Consider the following 18816-nt stretch of genomic DNA (forward strand, 5'->3'; position numbering starts at 1 on the left):
CTCCCAGGCTCAAATGGCAGCAGAGAAGTTGAAATTTTAAGCCCTCTCTGGTTCCCAAGGCTTTCTAGCTCTTGTAGGCTGATCCAGCCAGAAAGGAGCCCTCTTGGAAGAGCAGTGTTTCTGCCCTCTGTGCCAAGTTCGACCAGCGTCTGCTGACAGTTGTCGCTTTCTTAGTGTCCCTCCCTGACACACCCCTGCATCTCCACTCCCTGATGCTTCCGCCTCCATAGACACGGGGTCTGAGCACGGGGCTCCAGCAGGCAGGCCTCCCAGTCCCCACGGGGTGGAAGGATGCTCACTGCCCTCCACTCCTCCTGGCACCTGTTTTGTGTCAGGGAAGACTCGCAGTTGCAAGACATATAAAAACCGGCATTGGGAGAAGAGATATAACAGCTCACCTCGCCGGCAAGGGCAGAGTTGACCAGCTTTGGCAAAGCTGGGTCTGGGGTTTCCAGGGATGATGGGTACCGCACCTGTCTCCTTTCGTCTCCCTTCCTGGCGATGACCCATAGCCATCCTGGGCCAGCATTTTTTTCAAACTCAGCAACCCCAGTGGGGAGAGGGTACCCCTTTTCCAGTGGGATCAAGGCTAGTGCCTATCTGTATGCCTGTCACTGTGACCCAGGAGATGAGTCACATGTCCATCCATCCTGAAGCCAGCGCTGTCGGGCTAGATGGCCTGACCACCATCTCCGTATTTTCTGTCTCACTCTGTCCTCCAACCAGGCATTCTGGCTCTTATGACACTGTTCTTGCCAGTGAGCTCCAGGTGCCAGGCCCGAAGGACACTCTCCTGTCCTCTCTTTTGGGCCCTTTTCTGCATTTGGCACCATGGGCCATGATACTTTTTTCCTTTACTGTACAATTACATTTGTGATATCCGTGTGTGCATCACAATTGCAAAATGAAGGCACACACCTCCCCCCTCATGAAGCCCGCCCCTCACCTGACTTCTGGAACCTTCTCTCCTGCTTCTCCTCTTCTGCAACCTTCAGGGAGACTTCCTTACCTAGCAGCCCCTTCATTCTGTCTTTGCTTTCCATACACGCCCTGATGCTCCTGCCTCCATGGCTTTGCCCACACCATGCCCAACCCTGGACTGCCCTTCTCGACCCCACCTCGTCCCCCAACCGCGTCCTCACCAGCCCTCACCTCTGCTCCTCTTGCCCCCCAAGCGGGCTCAGGTGCTTCTCCTGTGTCCACAGCACTGTGGGGACAGCCCTTGCTTTTCCCTACGGATCTGTCACATGCCTGCTCTGTGCATTGATCCCCACCGAAACTGTGCGTCCCTGGAGAGATGGGTCCGCATTTTGTGTGAATCTCATTTTTAAAGGTTTTATCTTTAAATAATCTCTGCACCCAGCATGGGGCTTGAACCCACAACCTTGAGATCGAGAGCTGTACACTCTACCCAGCGAGCCAGCCAGGGGCCCCTTGAATCTGAGTGTTCAGTCTCCTACCACTAACACAGTAAATGGTGTATGTGTGGGCGTGAGTGTGTGTGTGCGTGCAAGTGTGTGAGGATGGTGGATCCGTGTGGCAATGGTGGGCCAGCGGGGGGCCCGAATGTGGGGTCAGAGGCCCAGTGGGCTGGCAGAGAGTCCACAGCCTTGCTGGTCCCTCTACTTGCTAGCTCTGTGGTCATGGGCACCTCAACTCTTCTAAAATTCATTCTGTCCGCCTATCAAGGAGGCACGCTGAATTTCACCAGCCTTAGGGGTGTTGTGAGGCTTCAAATATGGTAAAGCGTGGTGGAGGGGCAGGGCAAGGAGGAGGGCACATGGAGGATTCCAGAGCAGCGGCTGAGATGTTGAAAGACAGCCCAGCTTGGCCACCTGTGACGTCGGGCCAGTCAGCGCACATGTCCGAGCCTCAGTGTCCGGGGTCCTAAAAGGGGGTCAATGAGACCTACCCCCCAGGGCTGCTGGGGGTTAAAGGAGGTCACATAGGTCAAGGGCCTTTCTCAGGGTGTCCAGTGCAGAGTAAGGTCGCAAGAAAAGGGACTCTTGAGACCCCTCCCCCACCAGATGTTGGTCCCTTGTGTCCTGTTCACCCAAAGACCCGTCCTGCATTCCCCCCGCAAACGTCTGTGGCAGAGCTGATGTCCACAGGCACGGGTCCTGGGCTTCTGCTGGGGCCCCCCTGCTAGTGCAAGCCCAATGTCTGTTTCCACAAGTCCCCACTCCCATGTTCTTGGGGAGGCCGTGCACCGCCCCGTTCCGTCCCCTGGAGGTTTCTGGGGGCCGCCTCTGCCATTCTTGTCTCCTTCTGGATTCTCCTTCCCTCGGCATCCCACGGTGGGTCTTTCCCCTCTTTTTGACCTCAATGAGGGATGTAGGCCCTTTCTTGGGTTTCCAAAAGACAATACAACACAAAGTGGAACGAATGGAAGAAACCTCTCACAGCGCAGGTAAAAGGAGTAGACATCTCGGCACCACAAAGGAAAGGTTAGGCCACCATCCACGGTCAACGCCTTTAGCCGGAGGCCCCAGGAGCACACCTGCCCCGCTCACGGATCTGGGTTTATGGGCGCGGGCAGCCACGGGCAGAGGCCGCTAGAACGAATTTAATTGTGTGGCTTGGGGCTCGAGTTAGGTGATTTGGTGGAGGTGCCCCCAAAGCGGGATTGTGCCCCAGCACCCCCTCCCATGGCCACTCTTCCCCACTGCGCTACCCAGCTCCCCTCAGAGGCCCCCCTGCTCCAGATTTCTTCCCCCCACTGCCCGTAGTGGTTCAGCTCCCTCTAGCCCTTCCTTCCCAGCCTGCCTTGCAATGCAAGTCAGGAATGTGGTTCTCCTCTCTGGCCCTCACCAGACACAGCCCCACCCCGCGTGGAATTCCGTGCCCCCCTCCCCCTACCCATTAGATGGTAGTGGGTACAGGGGGTTTTGAGACCAGCTTCTTCCCCGATTTATCAAATCGTTACGTGGCTGGAGACATGTGGACCACAGATGCAGGAAGTCACTGAATGTGGCTCAGAATCTGGCATTAGTAGGATGGTGGGAGACCCAGGCCCTGGGGGAGCAGCTCATGGCAAAGCTGGCCTCCTCACAACCTCCTCCTACTCCCCTACTTCCCTCCAGATCTTCAGGGACCTGAGCCAAGGCCCCACAGAGGACATTTTCCTCACTGAGCTGAAGGTGGATGTCCAAGACTCCAGACTCCTCAAAGGTGAGCATCCGTCCCCTGCCTCCCACGGGGGTGGCCTCAGCTCTCCGTCAAGCCCATTTCCAGAAAGTCCTCCCTCCTCTCACCTCCGCTGAATACCGGATGCCCTTGGCTCAGCCAAGCCTGCCTGGATGGTGCTTCCTTCCATGCAGGGGGAGAGGCTGTCAAGATTCAGGAGCACAGCTCGCCCCCAGTGAGGTGGACAGCGGGGCGGGAGGGGCAGGAGGGGCAGGAACCCGCCACCCTCAGCCTCTTCTCCCCTGTCCCTCAGATGGCTTTTCCCCCAGGAGGAAGGGCGCGGCCGATGGCCCGGGGGCCGAGCTGTCCATCTGCTACCAGAAGGTGCGTGGCCGTGGGCGTGCTCAGAGGAAGGGGGGCAGGAGGAGGGTACAGCAGGGTGGAAGCAGGTGTCGGACGTGCAGATGGGAGCAGACAGAGCTGGAAGAACTTTCAGCCCCTTTTATTAAAGCTTCCCCCAGGCTTCTCCCAGCCTTTGGAGAGTTTTGCAGAGACAGGCAGATTACGGTCGGCCTTGCGTGCAGCCCAGGAGGCCATCTGATTTCAGGAACGGGGCTGTCCCATCGCTCAAAAATCCCTTCCTCCCTGGCCAACCAGACACTTGAACTGATAACAGCAGAGACATACTCCCTTGGGTCTGGGAGGCTGAACGTGCTGCCCGGGGCCAAGAGTGCTCTAAGCCTTTCTCTGCCAGCCCCTTGTTGGCCATGAGTGACACAGACAAGAATCTCAGTCAGGGCCGGGGCGGGAAGCAGGACTGTCGACACAAGGATGCCCAGGGCTAGGGCTCTTCTGAGGACCCCGTCTGTTTCTGCCTCCCCCCTCCCCAGGCCCTGCTCAGCCACCGCGCCCAAGTGGTCACCGGGTCCCTGCGGGCCACTGGGCTGGTCCTGAAGGCCCTTCCAACCAGTGACACTGATGGTGAGAAGCGGGGACAGCAGAGAGAGGCAGAGAAGGCACAACAAGCGGGGTGGACGGGGGAGAAGAGACAATGACAGTTGAGTGACAGTAGACGGGGAGAGCCAGGAGAGTCGGGCTTCCCACCTGTTCCTGAGATCCTAGAGTGAGGTTGAGTCGCTCCTGGTGCTGGGCCCAGGGCCGGCCAGCAAGAACCTGGGCGAGGCTTGGGACCACCATCAGGCTTGTCAGCAGCGGGAAACATACCGTTGCCGTGGTCTCTGGCTACACCCGGTAGCCTGATGAGACACCCACTGGAGGGTGGAGAGAGGCAGGTGCATTTACCCACCTTCCTCTGCTCCGGGCCCCAGATCTAGCTGTGCTGGGTCTGGAGATGTTGTATTGCAAATGTCGTTCCACGGAACAGGAACTCTCCAGTTCACAGAAGGCACCGCTGGTCCCAGTTATCTAATTCTGGCCAATGACCTGATTAGCTCTGATTAGAGCTATACAGTGATGAATCAGAGAGTCAGTCTAATTACCTAACTACCTAAATCTAAAATGGGGACAATAAAAGATTCCAATTTAGATGCATATCATAAATTAACTTATGAGCTCTCTCGTTAGGTCCCTGGTGTTCTGGAACGACGAAAAGTTTCGTCAGGTGGATTGACATCACCAAACACCTTCATTGGAGGCCAGACCAGGTTCAAAGCCAACACCTCAACTCTTTGAGTCCTAGGAGTTAGGCATCATTGGTGTTAGCAGCTTTTTAATGGAGAGGTAATGAAGCCAGAAAAATGACCCCCGTCAAGGTCACATCCCACCTCATTCTTCCCAGGTTCGGGCCCCCCCCATGCCCCACATTCTGCTGCTCCCATCACAGACCACACGTGCCTGAATGTCAGCGTGACGGAGGTGGTCAAGTCCTCCAACTTGGCGGGCAGGTCCTTCTCTGTAAGTATGGGGTCCATTGAGGTACTCAGGGACGGTGGCTGGGAGCCTGGGGTGTTCTGAGAAGGGGAAATCACTTCTGAGCCTTGGCTGTCGAAGCCCATCTTCCTATCAGAAAGAATCTGCCTTTCCCCAACCTGAGAAGTCCTGAGCATGAGTAAGGCAGGTTAGGGTCTTGCTTTCCACCTGCTGGGCCTCCAAGGACCTAGAACATGCCTGCAAAATAGAAACTCCAGGCACGTTCTGACTGCCCCCACACGACCAGCATTCAGACTCCTGTGCAACAAACCTCGGACCACATCGATCCAGTTCCAGCCTTGTTGCCCTTGGCCCTTATTGATACTTTCTGATTGCGATTCCCTTACTGGTACAGACCTAGGACCTGCCCATATGCTCTGTATCTGTTGGCCTCTCTGGACTTCACTTCCCTACTCGGTTGGGCTGTGACTCCCACGATTACACCTGTTCCAGACTCCCACTCCTCCCACGACACCAACTACCAGGGAGACACTTGGGATCAAGCTACCTACTCAGTCTGTCAAGCTACCTACTCAGTCTGTATGCTCTGAGTGCTTCTAGAATAAATCCCACATCCACAGAGCAAACACCTGGAGGAGGTCCCACCTCAGAGGGACCCTTCGCATGGCTCGAGCCTCTCGCATCTCTTCTGGGCTCTTGTTCAATATGTTGGTCCCTTTTCTCCAGCGTGGACCCTATCTGCCACTCCTCCCTCGTAACCTTGAAATGTGCTCAGGTCTTTTCCCTCCTGGAAGGAAAATCTCTACCATGACCCGCTTTATCTCTCTAGCGACTAGTGTACTCCTTCCCTTCCCTTTAACCTATAAACAAAAGTTTAGTGATAACACAGGAAGTGCAAAACAAAACACAAGTAAAACCACTTGAGTCCCTTTTTCTGGAGAAGATGCGTTACTATTCCAAGAGCAAACATCCAGCCTCCTTTTGTATATCTGTGCATGATGGATAGCTACAGACATATGGATGCTTCCTTCCTTGTAGGTCTCCTCAGCTGGGAGCTCCTGCCTGTTGGGGTTTTATCTGTGGGAAACCAGGGTCGAAAACTTGACCTTCTAGAGAAATTCTGCTTCTGGGCTATTATCAGCCCAGGACCATATTTTGAGTGAATTTCTAGCTCAGAAATTCCCAGATCATGCAGAAAGTGAACATGTATAGCCCAGACCCATCAAAGGGTAGACTGTGGCTTGGAATTCCCAGGGGAGACTCGTCCTCCTCACCCCATAACACAGGTGCTGGTTTTCTTTCGATGAGAGCATAGACTTTAAGAGTCGTTGAAGGGGGTCTCAGTTTCCAGTCCCTTGGGCCTGTCCCCGGGTCCCCTTGACTGTTGAAACCCAAGCCCTTTGATTCCAGTCATCACCAAATGCCCCTGGGACAACCAGAGCATCTGACCCACGTGACCTCAACTTGAGGACTTACAGGGCTTTTTCTTCACTGCCTCATATAGGATTGATTTTTCAATAGCCTGCAATACCTAAGGAGGACATGTGTGTTTTCTGTCTACAGAATACAAAGTAAGGTACTTAATTATTAGGTGAAACACATCATATTACTCTAATCTGCAGCATAGAAATGTTGGTCTACGTCATCTTTCCAAAATAAAGCTTTGTCCATATTCCCAGTATGGCTTCGATTTTATCAGTTTGATCTCAGTTGGTTCGAGTTGTTCTAGTTTCTGACACTGCTGCTGGGATTAGGATGCCTTCTTCTGCCTAGTCTTTGTAGAAGACTGTTCCTTTCTCTCCCTTTCTAGAAGTTTCTGACGTTTCACCTCATAGAAGGTTCTGGAATAGCCTTGGTGGAATCTTTCTCATTCATTATCATAGATTTTTAAAGGATATCATCAGTCTGGAGACTCCCATCTTTTGTTTCTAACATGTTTTCTAGTGTTTTAAAAATTATTTCCTTCCTTTTTCCTCTTTTTCTCAAAGTTCTATATAATGGATACAGTGGAGACATAATGGATACAATTCATTTTGACTTTTTGGCCCCTTTCCCTGAACTCTTTCCTAAATGGGTTCCTTAAATAGCTCATTAAATAGCTATTGTTCTCAACTTCAGCCCATGGCTCACTTCTCTCATTTCCTGGACTCCAGAACCCACATACGTGGTTTGAGTCCGATGCGTTCAGGACACCCAAATCTCTATCCCCTGGACAGTCGCCCCCCTGAGTTTCTGACTCTGCGTTCAACTCCGCATGAACCAGACGCCCTACAACACCCCAAACTCAAGACCTGCAAAACCAAAGCCCGGCGACGGCCTGGGTTCAGAGCTCGGCTCTGCCATTTACCAGCTGTGTGACTTCAGGCAAGTTAATCAACCTGCCTGTGCCTCAGTCTTACCACCTATAAATGGGGATGATAGTAATAGCTCTGACTTTACCCAGTTGTTGTGCGGAGCGAAACGATGGGCCGTGCAAAGCTCTCAGAAGAGTGCGTGCCAAGTATGTGCTAAAAGTATGTGCTAACAATGATCTTTAATTCATCTCCCCTCTTCACCACCCCCCCCCCGCCGCCCACCACTGTGGCTGACCTCTCCATGGTACCGTCAGTACCCAGTCACCTCTGCCAGAGTTCTGGGAGTCTCCTCAGAGACCTCCTCTTCCTCCCTTCCCTGTGTCCTGCTGGTTTTCTATCTCAGCACTTCTCGAACCTTCCCCTTCCCCACCATTCCCCTCCTGAGCCACCTAGGTTGTCAAACCGCCCTTTTGCCCAGGACTGAGGACTGCTTCCTGGGGTGTGCGACATTCTGCGCTAAAGCCTGGACAGTCCCAGGCAAATCAGGGCAGGTTGGTCACCCTAAGTCCAGACCTACACCGTCCCCTTTTCCTGGACACACACCACGGCCTCCTAGCTGTTCCCCTGATGTCACTGAAGTGCCCCTTAGGTCCCCCCCACCACATCTCTGCCGAGTGCTCTTTCTAAAATAAAACTCGGATGTACCTGTCTGTGCTTAAAACCCCTCTTGTCACTTCCCAGGGCAGAGAAACTTCATTGTGGCATGGCGTCGCTTCTCTTCCGCTACGTCCACAACCCCAGCCAGCATCTGCAGGCCCTTTACCCCTAGCATGTGGAAGTGTTCTAGAAGACACACGTCTGTGCCTTTGCTCAGGTGTTGTACGTGGCCTCAAACACGGTCCCAACTTCCTCTTCCCCACCTTCTTATCGTAGCTCCTTCAAATTGCAACTCGGGTGTTGTCTCCCCCAAGAGGCCCTCCTAGATGCTCTCTCCCCTTCCCTCCACACCCAGCCCCACCCCCCACCGCACTGTTGGGTAAGCCAGGGCTAGAGCCCTGGGGACCCAGCCAGGCGAGCAGGCGAAACACCATTAATTGGCATGGTCCCCGTACGGCGATGGACTGCGAGTGCCTTGGACCCGGCCCTCGTCCTCCTGGTCCTCCCCATTCTCCCCAGCACTCAGAACACTCAGGGCCACAGCTGGTGCTCCCAGATGTTTGCTGAAGCCTCTAGCCTGTCCCCGCCCCCACCCCCTCCGGAACTTAAACCCTGACCCAAGTGCTTTTGAGACAGCCCATCCGCTGCAGGGGATTGGCTGGAGCTGAAACCTGCCTTCCTCCTGCACAGCCTCAGACTCCAAGGTGGAACGCTTTACCCTCCTGCACTTCCTCTTTGCAGGTCAGTTCCCTGCGACAGTTTCTGTTTCGAATGACCTCTCTAAACAATCTAAACTTCTCGCCCCCTCGAGTTCCCTTTGACCCTGCACCGCCTTCCTGGGGGAAATTCCAGGAGCCCTTCTTCGCTCTTGGATCCCAGGCCGGATCTGCACCGATGGGTGGATGATGAACGCCCAGCGGCAGGGGAGGCTCCTGGGGAGCTAGAGCGAAGGGCATTCTCTGCTAGGAGACCGGCAGGGCAAGGGCGCTCACTGTGGCTGGCTTGCTGAGTCTAAGAGGCAGCGACGATATTGGCCGGACTGTGATGTTGGTGTAGGAAAATAGCGGGAGATGAGGCAGGAATGGTAGGATTGGAGCTCTGGGGGCCTGGGAGGTGGGCCCACACCATTCACCAGTAGGCCCACTATTCACCAGTAGTGAACTGGGAGCTGAGATGGAGACCCCTTGCACATTTGGCTGGCCTGGATTTTCCAACTGACCTCCAGGGCTGCATCTATAGAGAAATCTGAGTCCTGGGGTCCCCCATGGGCCAAAGCCAGGCAGGTCTGCATGTGTCCAAGCAGGCCGGCCACAAAGGGGAAACAAAGGCATCTGTCCACACGGCACACAGGTGGAAGGAGGCCCATGGACTCCCTCTGGTTACCTGGAGGGCTGGGTCATGGGAGCCCAGATCCTACTGGGAGTCACCTAGAGCGGCCTGACTCAGAGAAGGAGCACTGTTTTGGGAGTCTGGGAGCTGCATCCCACACCTACTACTGAAAGCTTTAGAAGATGACAGTCAGTCCCTCCAGACCCTAAGTCTTGTCCCTGTGGGAACCCAGAGTGTCCCTCACCAGTGGGGCTCAGTTCAGATGGAGTACCCCAAGCTATCATAATGCATCTGGCTTCCCCATCCCCCAGCCCGCACAGGACCCCGGCCTCCCTGCGGTCCCTCCAGGTACTTCTGGAAGGTCTTGGACGACATCCCCGGGCTCACAGTCATCCAGCTGGCAGTCTGGTCAGTGTCCACTAGGTTCCACTGCCCGCTGCAGGGCCGCAGCTGCCCCACCATAGCTGAGGGCCCCAAAGCTGCCGTTGGTCCTGATAAACAGCAGGGGAGGAGTCCTCTCTCCCTTTGTGTCACCTTCTGTCTCGCAAGGCTTGGGTCTTTCTGCCTTTGCTCCCCACCCGACCTGTTCCAACTCATAAACGAGTCTTTAGATAGAGTGATGGCAGGAGGGGGCTTGGGCTAGGAGAACAGTGAAAGAATCCACAGCATGGTCCCCGTCCTCTTTGACAACTAAAGCCACTACTCATGCGTGGCTCCTTGCACAACTATAGTTAAGAAGAAGGAGAATAACAACAGGCCAACAAATACAGGGCTCACCATGTCCTGGCCACTTGGTGTATTCTCTCCCCTTTAATGTTCACAAAATAATCCTACAACGTAATTGCTATTACTACCGTGTTTTTGTTTTTGTTTTTGTTTTTGTTTTTCTCAATAGGTGGGAAATAAAAGCACTGAGATTAAGAAACATGCCCAAAGTCACACAGCCAATAAGTGGCAGAGTTGAGACTGCAACCCAGGCAGGCTGTCTGTAAGGCATCTGGGTGGCTCAGTCGGTTAAGCATCCGACTCTTGATTTCAGCTCCCGTCGTGATCTCAGGGTGGTGGGATTGAAACCCCCACATCAGGCTCTGCACTCAGCGGCAGAGGGTGGGGGTCTGCCTGAGATTCTCTCCCTCTGCCCCTCCCCCTGTTCTCTCTCTCTCAAATAAATAAATCTTTCTTTAAAAAAAAAAAAGAAAGGAAGAAAAGTCCTTGCCTGGGCTCCACTCCAGACCCCTTAAATCAGGATCTCTAACTTTATATTTTGGAAAGGTGATTCTTAGGAGGAAACAGGGTTTGAGAATTCTTGAACAAGAATGAACGCTAAAGGCTCAGACTGTTGTGGGAATGAACCACCTAGAACTGCTGTCTGCATGTCGGGGGGCGAAAGGCCCCCTGAATGCCCCACCTGTGTCTGTTTCCTAGATGATTCCATGATACAGGGAGCTATAGGTCTGGTCTGCGTCATGAGGGCAGGTGGCCGCTTCCCAGGAAAATAATTTTGTGTGTAATCCCACTGTGAGAACGGTGGTCAGGACTCAGAGAACCCCCCAAATCCTGCCCCCAACACTGAACATGTAACACATGTGCCTGGGATTTGGGGGCGCAGGGGCCCCTGGATAACCTGGCAAGCACCGGCCCCAGCATTCCTGGTGGTTTGAGGTCTAGGACAACAGATTGGGAGAAGAATTGCTGGAATGAGAGACCCAAGGTCCAAGGGGGAGCCCAGGGGCTCCAGGTCACTTGCAGAAAGAGAGCTGGGGACCCGGTGGGCGGGACTGTGGAAATACACTGAGAGAGCAGGAGGAGTTGGCAAGGCTGGCTGTCGCGAAGGTGACACTCACATGAGCTCTTGGTTGTAGACGGTGACAAACACCTTCCGGACAGCCACCATCCAGATCCAGAGCCAGGACCAGAGGCTCCTGACGCTGCTGCTGGACAAAGACGGTCGGCGAACGTACAGGGATGTGGTCAGGTGAGGTCGGGCCTCGCCCCTACTCTGTGTCCCATGGAGCCAGCCCCTACCACCTCTTGCCTCTAGCCCAGGACGCAAGCAGACCTTGGGGCGGGGCAGGTGTGGTCCACCTGGTGGTGTGGACTGAGGCCACTGCCCCATGGCTTCCTGGAAGTCCAGGGAGAAAAGCAAATGAACGGGGCAGCCGATGATATTAATATTCTGGAGATTTCCTCGATGAATGTTAGCTGCAATAGGTTTAACCCCCTGCATGGGTGCTGACCCCCTCACACAGGCTGACCTTCTGTGGCTTCTGTGCCCCAGTTAATGCGACCCTTAGTGGTCCCCCGCCCTGGGGTGCAGTATTTGGGTAAGACGGGGTGCACACAGGGGCCCACGCAGGCACACTTCCTCTCCCGGTGTTTACTCCTGGCCTGGGTGCTCTTTATCTCCCCTTTCTCTCTCTGCAAGGCCTCCTCCCGTCTACCCTGTAATGGAGGAGCTGTCTTCACTGTGCCCCAGCACATCTGACCCCAGAGGTGGGTCTCCTGAGCTTGCCTCTCTCCACCCGCAGAATCGAGGTTGCTCCCTGCCCAGAGCCGTGTTCTGGGACTCACAAGTCCAGGGCATCGTGGCTTGGTTCACACCAGCCGGAGGCAGAAGGGACCAGAGCCAAGCCCAAGCCCCTTCTGATGCCCATCAACACGTTCTCTGGCATCGTCCAGTGAGCCTGAAAGGGCGGCAGAAGGGCTGAGTCCAAGAGCCCCAGACCAAGAAGAAGGATACACTACCCCATCAGCCTCCAAACACTCACACCAGCAGCCGGGATGAGGCCTGGCTGCGCTGGGTGGCTTCTGGCTGTGCCCGTGGAGCTCAGGGAGCTTGGCCCACACCCAGGCCCGAGGACAGCTCCAGCAAAGCTGCGCACATGCAAGCAAGACCCAGCTCCGTGCACAAATGTCCACATGCCTTCGTCTATTTTTAGCCCCACCCCTCCCACTCAATCTCCCCCGTCACCCCTGAAAACCCAAGTGAGAGCTGCTGCATCGTCCAGGGCCCTGTGGCCTGGGGGGAAGTGGGAAGCAGGGCAAAGGCACCTCCTCTCTCCTGAGTCTGCCCCTTTCCATCCCTCCAGCCACCATCCACGCATGCATGGGAAGGCAGGTGTCCCTCCTGGAGGAGAGGAAATGTCAGATTCAATAAAGGCACACTAAAGCGATTCTGCTTTGACCTAATACCTGGCCGGATAGTAAAGACGTGAAAATTCCTGGCTTCTGAGTTCCAAAACGTATATCCAGATGTAAAACAGGGAAGACCAGGGAGACGGGACCACTGTCCTCACCCTTAGGACTAGGTGTGGGGCAGGAGGGAAGGCGGCAGAGGAGAGGGCAGGGTCGCAGGGGGGAGTGGATGGAGGGTGTGGATGAACCCTTCTCAGGTTCCCAGGTCCAAAAGCACAGATGTAGCTGCTTTACTTTCAACCTCATTGCCTGGCGAGTGGGGGCAAGTCTGGAAGACTCCCTGTAAGAGGGGGTGCCTGGGGGGGGCGTCTAGGCAGAGGGGTCCAAGGAGCACCAGTACAGAATGGTGCCCGCCTCTCTGTAGACATCAGCCCTAGACAGAGTGAAGACCGAGGAGTGGATGGACTTGAGATCCTCCACTGACCCCGCCAACAGAACCCAGGGAGAGAGGGACTGGGGACAGTCCCCAGTGAGTCGGAGTGGTTTTAAACCGGAAATGATTGATATCACTGTATCTGGTGACTTTACCTGCAGGTGGCTCATGGAGGGTGTAGCCGGTAACTAGACCGCTAGGCACTCTCAGGTGTAGACTAAAACTATCCAATACGTTCATAGGGTTACAGGGGCTGGGACGGCCGCCTTCCTGGGGTTGGGATCCTGGCGGAGACAGCCAAGAAGCAAGATAAACCCGCAAAACAGAAACGCGTGGAGCTCTGGGTGGCGATGCGTGCAGGGGAGGGGGTGGGATCTGTCAGTGAGGGTGGACAGGCGGGTCCCTGAAGGTTACAGGGCGGTCCTTGACGGAAGAGGGGCGCCAAGACCTGAGGAAGACAGGGAGGGAGCCCCCATCATGAAGTCCCCTCCCGCTCCCCGCGCCGCCCCCCAGTTTTCGTCGCCCGAGGCAGCTCAGGAGCTCAAGCAGGTTAGCTGGAAGCGCGGAGCAGGTCACAGGCCCCACCCTCGCGCCGCGACCGACCGGCAGGTGAGGCCGGCAGGTGCGCCGGCCCCGCCCCGCAGGTGCGGCGTCCCGGGGGGCGGGGCCACTTCCGGGACGGCCGCCGGACGTGGCGGGGCGTGGGGGTGGGGGGCGGCCGTTGACCCGGTGACCGCGCCGCCGCCCGAGGCCGGAGGCGATTTCCCGCGCCCCGCGCCCTCTCCCGGGCCATGGCCCCGCGGCCGCCCCGCGCCCAGCTCGGCCCCTCGCCCGCCCGGGACTGACGGAGCCGGGCCGCCATGAGCGCCAACCCGCAGTGGGACATCAGCAGGGCGCTGGGGGTGGCCAAGCTCTTCCACCTGGTGTGCGGGGTCCGGGACGCCTGCGTGACTCCGTTCCTGACCCTCTACCTGAGGCAGCTGGGCTTGGCCGCGCCCTGGGTGGGCATCCTGATGGGGACCAAGCACCTGATCGCCGCCTTCTGGGGTCCCTTCTGTGCCTTCCTGGCCAAAAGCTACCAGAAGAGGAGGGTGCTTCTGATGGGCTCGCTGCTCGGCTCGGTGGGGGCCAGCATGGTGATGGTCCTCGTGCCGCCGCTGCACGAAGTTCCGGGGTACCGCTCCTGTAACGCCAGCGACAGGGCCACCCCCACTGCTCCTCCGCTGGGGGCCGCAGGAACTGTGACTGTCCCCTCGGCCCAGCCCGCCTCCAACCATGCGGCGGGGGCGCCCAGCCCCGCAGGCGAGAGCCGCACCGGGATGGTGGACCCCGCTGGCTTCATGAAGGCACCTGCGGGAACTGTCCATGTATTGGCCGGCGGGCCACCTGGCTACACCAGGACCACGTCCCCAGCTCTCCATCCTGTCACCGCAGGGGTGAAGGCTACTCCTGGGGAAGGGGCTTTTAACTCAGGCAGGACAGTCCTCCCTTTGCTGGCTGGGGGTCCAGCCAACTTGTCAGCAGCCCAGGGGAATGCCCGAGGCCTTGACCTCTCCTTGGAAGGCTTACACTGGACTTTCCTCCTCTCTCTGGGCTCCCTGGTGTTCTGGGAGCTGCTGACAGCCCCTCTGGAGCAGGTGGCCGACGACAGCCTTTATGAATACTTGGATTTTGTGGATGCCACTGACCGCTACAGAAGCCTGTGGATCTGGAGGCCGCTGGGCATGTCAGCCGGTGTGTGCGGTGTCACAGCTTTGGTGGGGCAGCTGGAATGTGTCCTGATGACAAATGGCCCCCGGGGTGTGTTGCATTTCTATGGCTACTCGCTGGTCGGCACCCTGGCTTTACTGGTGAGCGTCTCCTTTCCGGTCCCCATCTGCAGGCGGCGGGAGCCCAGCTACAAGACCATCAAAGCGCTGTCCCTCGTGGGCAGCGCCCCGCGGCTCATTGTCCTAGCCCTCACTGTGTTTCTGGTAGGCGCGGCCACCAGTGCGGTGCAGAACTTTCTATTCTGGCACATGGAAGACCATGGGAGCAGCGAGCTGGTGATGGGTTTCTCGGTGGCCCTGGGCTCGCTGGGGGAGATTTTACTCCATCCGTTCAAAACGACACTGCTTAGGAAGCTGTCGAGGGTGGGCACGGTGGGGCTGGGGCTGGGCTGTCTGGCAGCCCAGCTCCTCTACTACTCATTCCTCTGGAGCTGGTGGTCGGTCCTCCCTGCGCAGATCTTGAATGCCATCAGCAGCGGGGCCCTGTGGTGGGCCGTGAAGGCCTCCGTCGAGGACCTGGCCACTCCCGGGACAGCGAGATCTCTGGGTGCAATGTTCCAAGGCCACATTTCTGGGGGAGGGTGCAGCCTGGGCAGCGTTGTGGGGGGCTTTGTGGTGATGTCCTTCAGCCTGGCTGTGCTCTATCAGGCCTGCTGCGTGGTCCTGTTACTCTGGCTGGCCCTGTTCCTGTCTATTCAGCCCCGACTGCCCCAGGAGCAGAAAATCAACTACTCGAAACTGCTGGTCATGGAGGCCAGCGACACGAGTGACTCCGAGCAGGGGACAGAGCGGGACTGGCTGGTGAAGGCCATGAGGGAGGAGGACTCAGAATAGAAGGGCGGAGACAAGGTCACGATGTACCAACCTGGGAAGGCACCCAAGCGTCTGGACAAGAGCTCATCTGCTGAGGACAAGCCCTGCGTCCCGCCAGGGGGCTGCAAGGGAGTCTGGAGAGAGAGAGTACAATTCTGTGCAGGACCCCAGCCCCTACCCCGGGGATCATCTCGTTTCATGATTTTCTTTACTTTTAAGGTAAAAGGAGATTTGACTTTTTGCTGTTTAATCTTTTTTAAAGAATGGAAGAAAAATACATTTGCTAAAAAAAAAAAAAAAGGCGCCCTTTGTAGACCCCATGTTTTGGCATGTGAGGTTTGCAAGAGCTTCACGGTACTGACTCTTGGTGCTGTTGATTTGAGCCACAGTGGGAGTGCACGAATGGTGGGAACCCCCAGGATTCTCTTTGGCAGATGGGGCAGCGGGCTCTGTTTGGTGAGTCACGTGCATTGCCGTGGTTAAAAGAGCATGAGCCAGGTCCTACAGAGGCCCTGCTGTGGGCAGGTAAGAATGGGAATGAAAGCCAAGCAGGTGCCCACACTCACCCCCAGAGACCTAAGCCAATGCTGGGTGACGTACTCTGCATTGGGGGCTCAGGGATTCAAGTTAATATGTTTTCATTCTTACTGTCAAATGTGCGTGTGTCACCAGGGGTCCGATCGCTAGAATTGTCTCCCATACTTGGGTCCGAGCAAGAGCAGTTTCATGTCTTTGGGCCCATACCATGCACGCTCTACTCCACACAAGTTCACAGAGATTGTTTGCAACTGCTTGGTTGGGATGCACAGCCTCTATAGGGTTGGGGATGCCATAGTTGGTCCACATTTGTGCCAGTGCTTAGCCAGTCAGTGGGGTGACCGCTCAAACCCTCCCACCCTCCCCCCACCCCCTGCAGGAAAGGGCTCTTTATTCCAGAAGCCAGCACCAGAGACCAAGTCTTCTACCTTATAATCAGGTAAGTATAGGATACTAGATTTCCAAGGGTCTCATTTTATGAATGCGGAAACGTCTCATACTGGGGGAAAGGAGGCAAATACATGAATGTCCACTGGGTCATACGTGGTTCTAGAAAATTTATACTTTTTCAATTTTCCCTGAGAAGCCTTAGGGTATAAACAACCACAACCAACAACAACAAAATTAGCCTCTGCCTTAAATAATCTAAAAGATTTGTCTCACATAAGAAGTCTGGGGGTAGGCAGTCCAGAGCTGGCATAGCAGCCCAGTGATGCCACCCAGGGAGTCTTTTCATCCCTCTGCTCCCATCACCTTCTACTCATAGATCCCGTATTTGTCCACTCATAATAACAGAACGGCGGCCACACCGCCAGCCCTCTCATCTCATATTCCAGGCAAGAAGAAGAGGGCAAAGGGAGAAACAGGAATGAGACCCTGTATCAGGAAAACAAAAGCTTTTCCAGAAATTAGCAGATTTCTGCCACCCAGAACTGCAAAGGAGTCTGGGAGGTGGAGTATTTTCCGCCCGGCACGTTTGCATTTTGAGTAAAATCAGGGTTGTGTGAGGAAGAAAAGGGGGCTGAATGTCGGATGGTCAACTAGCAATGTCTAGCACAGTTATCAGAAGTGGAATTCACATCCAGGCCTGTCTCACTGCAAAGTCCGTGTCCCTCCCTGCATGACAAGCCAGATTCCCAGGCATAAATGGCTTTAGCAATTCCACTCCCCTGCCAACAGCCCTGTGAATCAACCAAATTGGTTTTCTGCGTGTTGCAAAGAAGACAGAGTCTCGGAGAAGTTACACATTGGATCGCTGGCAAGAAACACCACCAGAACCCTAATCTCCCTACCCTGAATTTCTTTTTTAAGATTTTATTTATTTATTTGACAGACAGAAATCACAAGTAGGCAGAGAGACAGGCAGAGAGAGAGGAGGAAGTAGGCTCCTTGCTGAGCAGAGAGCCCAATATGGGGCTTGATCCCAGGACCCTGGGACCATGACCTGAGCTGAAGGCAGAGGCTTAACCCACTGAGCCACCCAGGTGCCCCTCTACCCCGAATTTTGATCCTTTTCTGCTATGCCACAGTTTCCAAAGCCCGGCTCTCCACCCAAGTCATCTGGGGAGCAGATCCAAAAAGACAGGCTCCGTGGTTCCGTTGGAACCTCCTGACCAGTGCCCAGGAATCTGTATTTTTTTAAAAGATTTTATTTATTTATTTGACAGACAGAGATCACAAGCAGGCAGAGAGGCAGGCAGAGAGAGAGGGGGAAGCAGGCTCTCGATGCAGAGAGCCAATGCAGAGCCCGATCCCAGGACCCCGAGATCATGACCTGAGCCAAAGGCAGAGGCTTAACCCACTGAGTGACCCAGATGCCCCAAGAATCTGTATTTTTAATGCACTCTCTGAGTGATAGTCCGCTCAGTTACCCTTTCCAGCCCTGTCTGTCTCGCCACTCCTTCCAGGAACGCTTCTAGCATGCAGGGAAATGCACAGTAGCTACTGAGAGGTGACCGTGTGCTAGACACCTTCCGAATACTTGACATGCGCTGGCTCGCTTAGTCCTCCGAGCGATCTTAGGATGCAGCCGAGGCCCCCCCCCCCCCCCGCTCCAATTTACAGATGTCAGAGTGACAGCTCAGGACCTGGCTGGATGTCAAAAGGCAACATGTAGCAGAGCTGGGACTCACATCCAGCCTGGTGGCCCTAGAGCCCGAGCCTTTAATCACCATGCTGTGCGGCTAAGGAAGGGGAGAAAAGGAGGGAAATTCAGTATTAAGATTTAAGGCAGGTGCACTTGAAATTTACTGGACAGGAGGCAGAACTTACTATGTAGACGGAACCCACAATAATATCAAAATGCAAACATGGGTGTGTCCCTCTAATGTAGACAAAAGGATGGGGAACAGGATTTGGTTTGGGGAAGGACTGAAGTTAGTAAACGTGGTTTGACCTGAAGAAGGAAGGAAGGAGGAGAAAAAGGAGCAGGAGGTGGGAGAGGAGGAGGAGGTAAGGGACCTGACATTTAAGGGTCTCCAAGATTTTCTGGGGAGGATACTGAGAAACTTCGGGCTATTTAGTTAATGTGACCGTCCTCTGTGAAGAATCATAGCCCCTGTCCTGGGGAACTCAAGAATGGAGAAAATGCATTGTCCCTCCCCAACCCCAAGAAGCCAGTGGTCTAACGGGGAGATTGGCTTTGTGCAAAGACACGCGCATACCTAGACAGAACAGGACCTGGTGGGAAAGTCCCCGCAAACAGCATCCCAGGAGTGAGGAAAGGGACAGATGGTTCCTGACTCAGGAATTCAAGGAAGGTTTCGTGGGGATGACATTTAAGCCAAGCTAACAGGTGGGGAGAAAGTGGTCACTCGGGGAGCGGTATTGCAGG

The 18816-nt window shown here is 55.3% G+C and overlaps 2 protein-coding genes and 1 long non-coding RNA gene across 4 annotated transcripts in view; all 3 read left to right on the forward strand.

Moving 5' to 3' along the window:
- Positions 1–12470, forward strand: part of PIK3R6 (phosphoinositide-3-kinase regulatory subunit 6) — a 49176-nt gene extending 36706 nt beyond the window's left edge. For both annotated transcript variants that reach the window (XM_059379060.1, XM_059379061.1), the window contains 6 exons: positions 3084–3171; positions 3440–3510; positions 4017–4107; positions 4925–5040; positions 11159–11271; positions 11825–12470. In XM_059379060.1, the coding sequence (XP_059235043.1) occupies positions 3084–3171; positions 3440–3510; positions 4017–4107; positions 4925–5040; positions 11159–11271; positions 11825–11978 (633 nt within the window). In that variant the 3' untranslated portion in view covers positions 11979–12470. The remainder of the gene's footprint in view (positions 1–3083; positions 3172–3439; positions 3511–4016; positions 4108–4924; positions 5041–11158; positions 11272–11824) is intronic.
- Positions 8106–9678, forward strand: LOC132003825 (uncharacterized). Its single transcript, XR_009400329.1, has 3 exons — positions 8106–8189; positions 8658–8708; positions 9608–9678. It is a non-coding gene; the product is annotated as an uncharacterized LOC132003825 (long non-coding RNA).
- A 1087-nt stretch (positions 12471–13557) lies between the features above and the next one.
- On the forward strand, positions 13558–15803 carry MFSD6L (major facilitator superfamily domain containing 6 like). Its single transcript, XM_059379436.1, has one exon. The coding sequence runs from the start codon at positions 13725–13727 to the stop codon at positions 15465–15467; it is 1743 nt and encodes a 580-aa protein (XP_059235419.1). The 5' UTR covers positions 13558–13724; the 3' UTR covers positions 15468–15803.
- The last annotated feature ends 3013 nt before the right edge of the window (positions 15804–18816 follow it).

This window comes from Mustela nigripes, chromosome 16 (assembly GCF_022355385.1).
Source record: "Mustela nigripes isolate SB6536 chromosome 16, MUSNIG.SB6536, whole genome shotgun sequence".
Lineage (NCBI taxonomy): Eukaryota > Metazoa > Chordata > Mammalia > Carnivora > Mustelidae > Mustela > Mustela nigripes.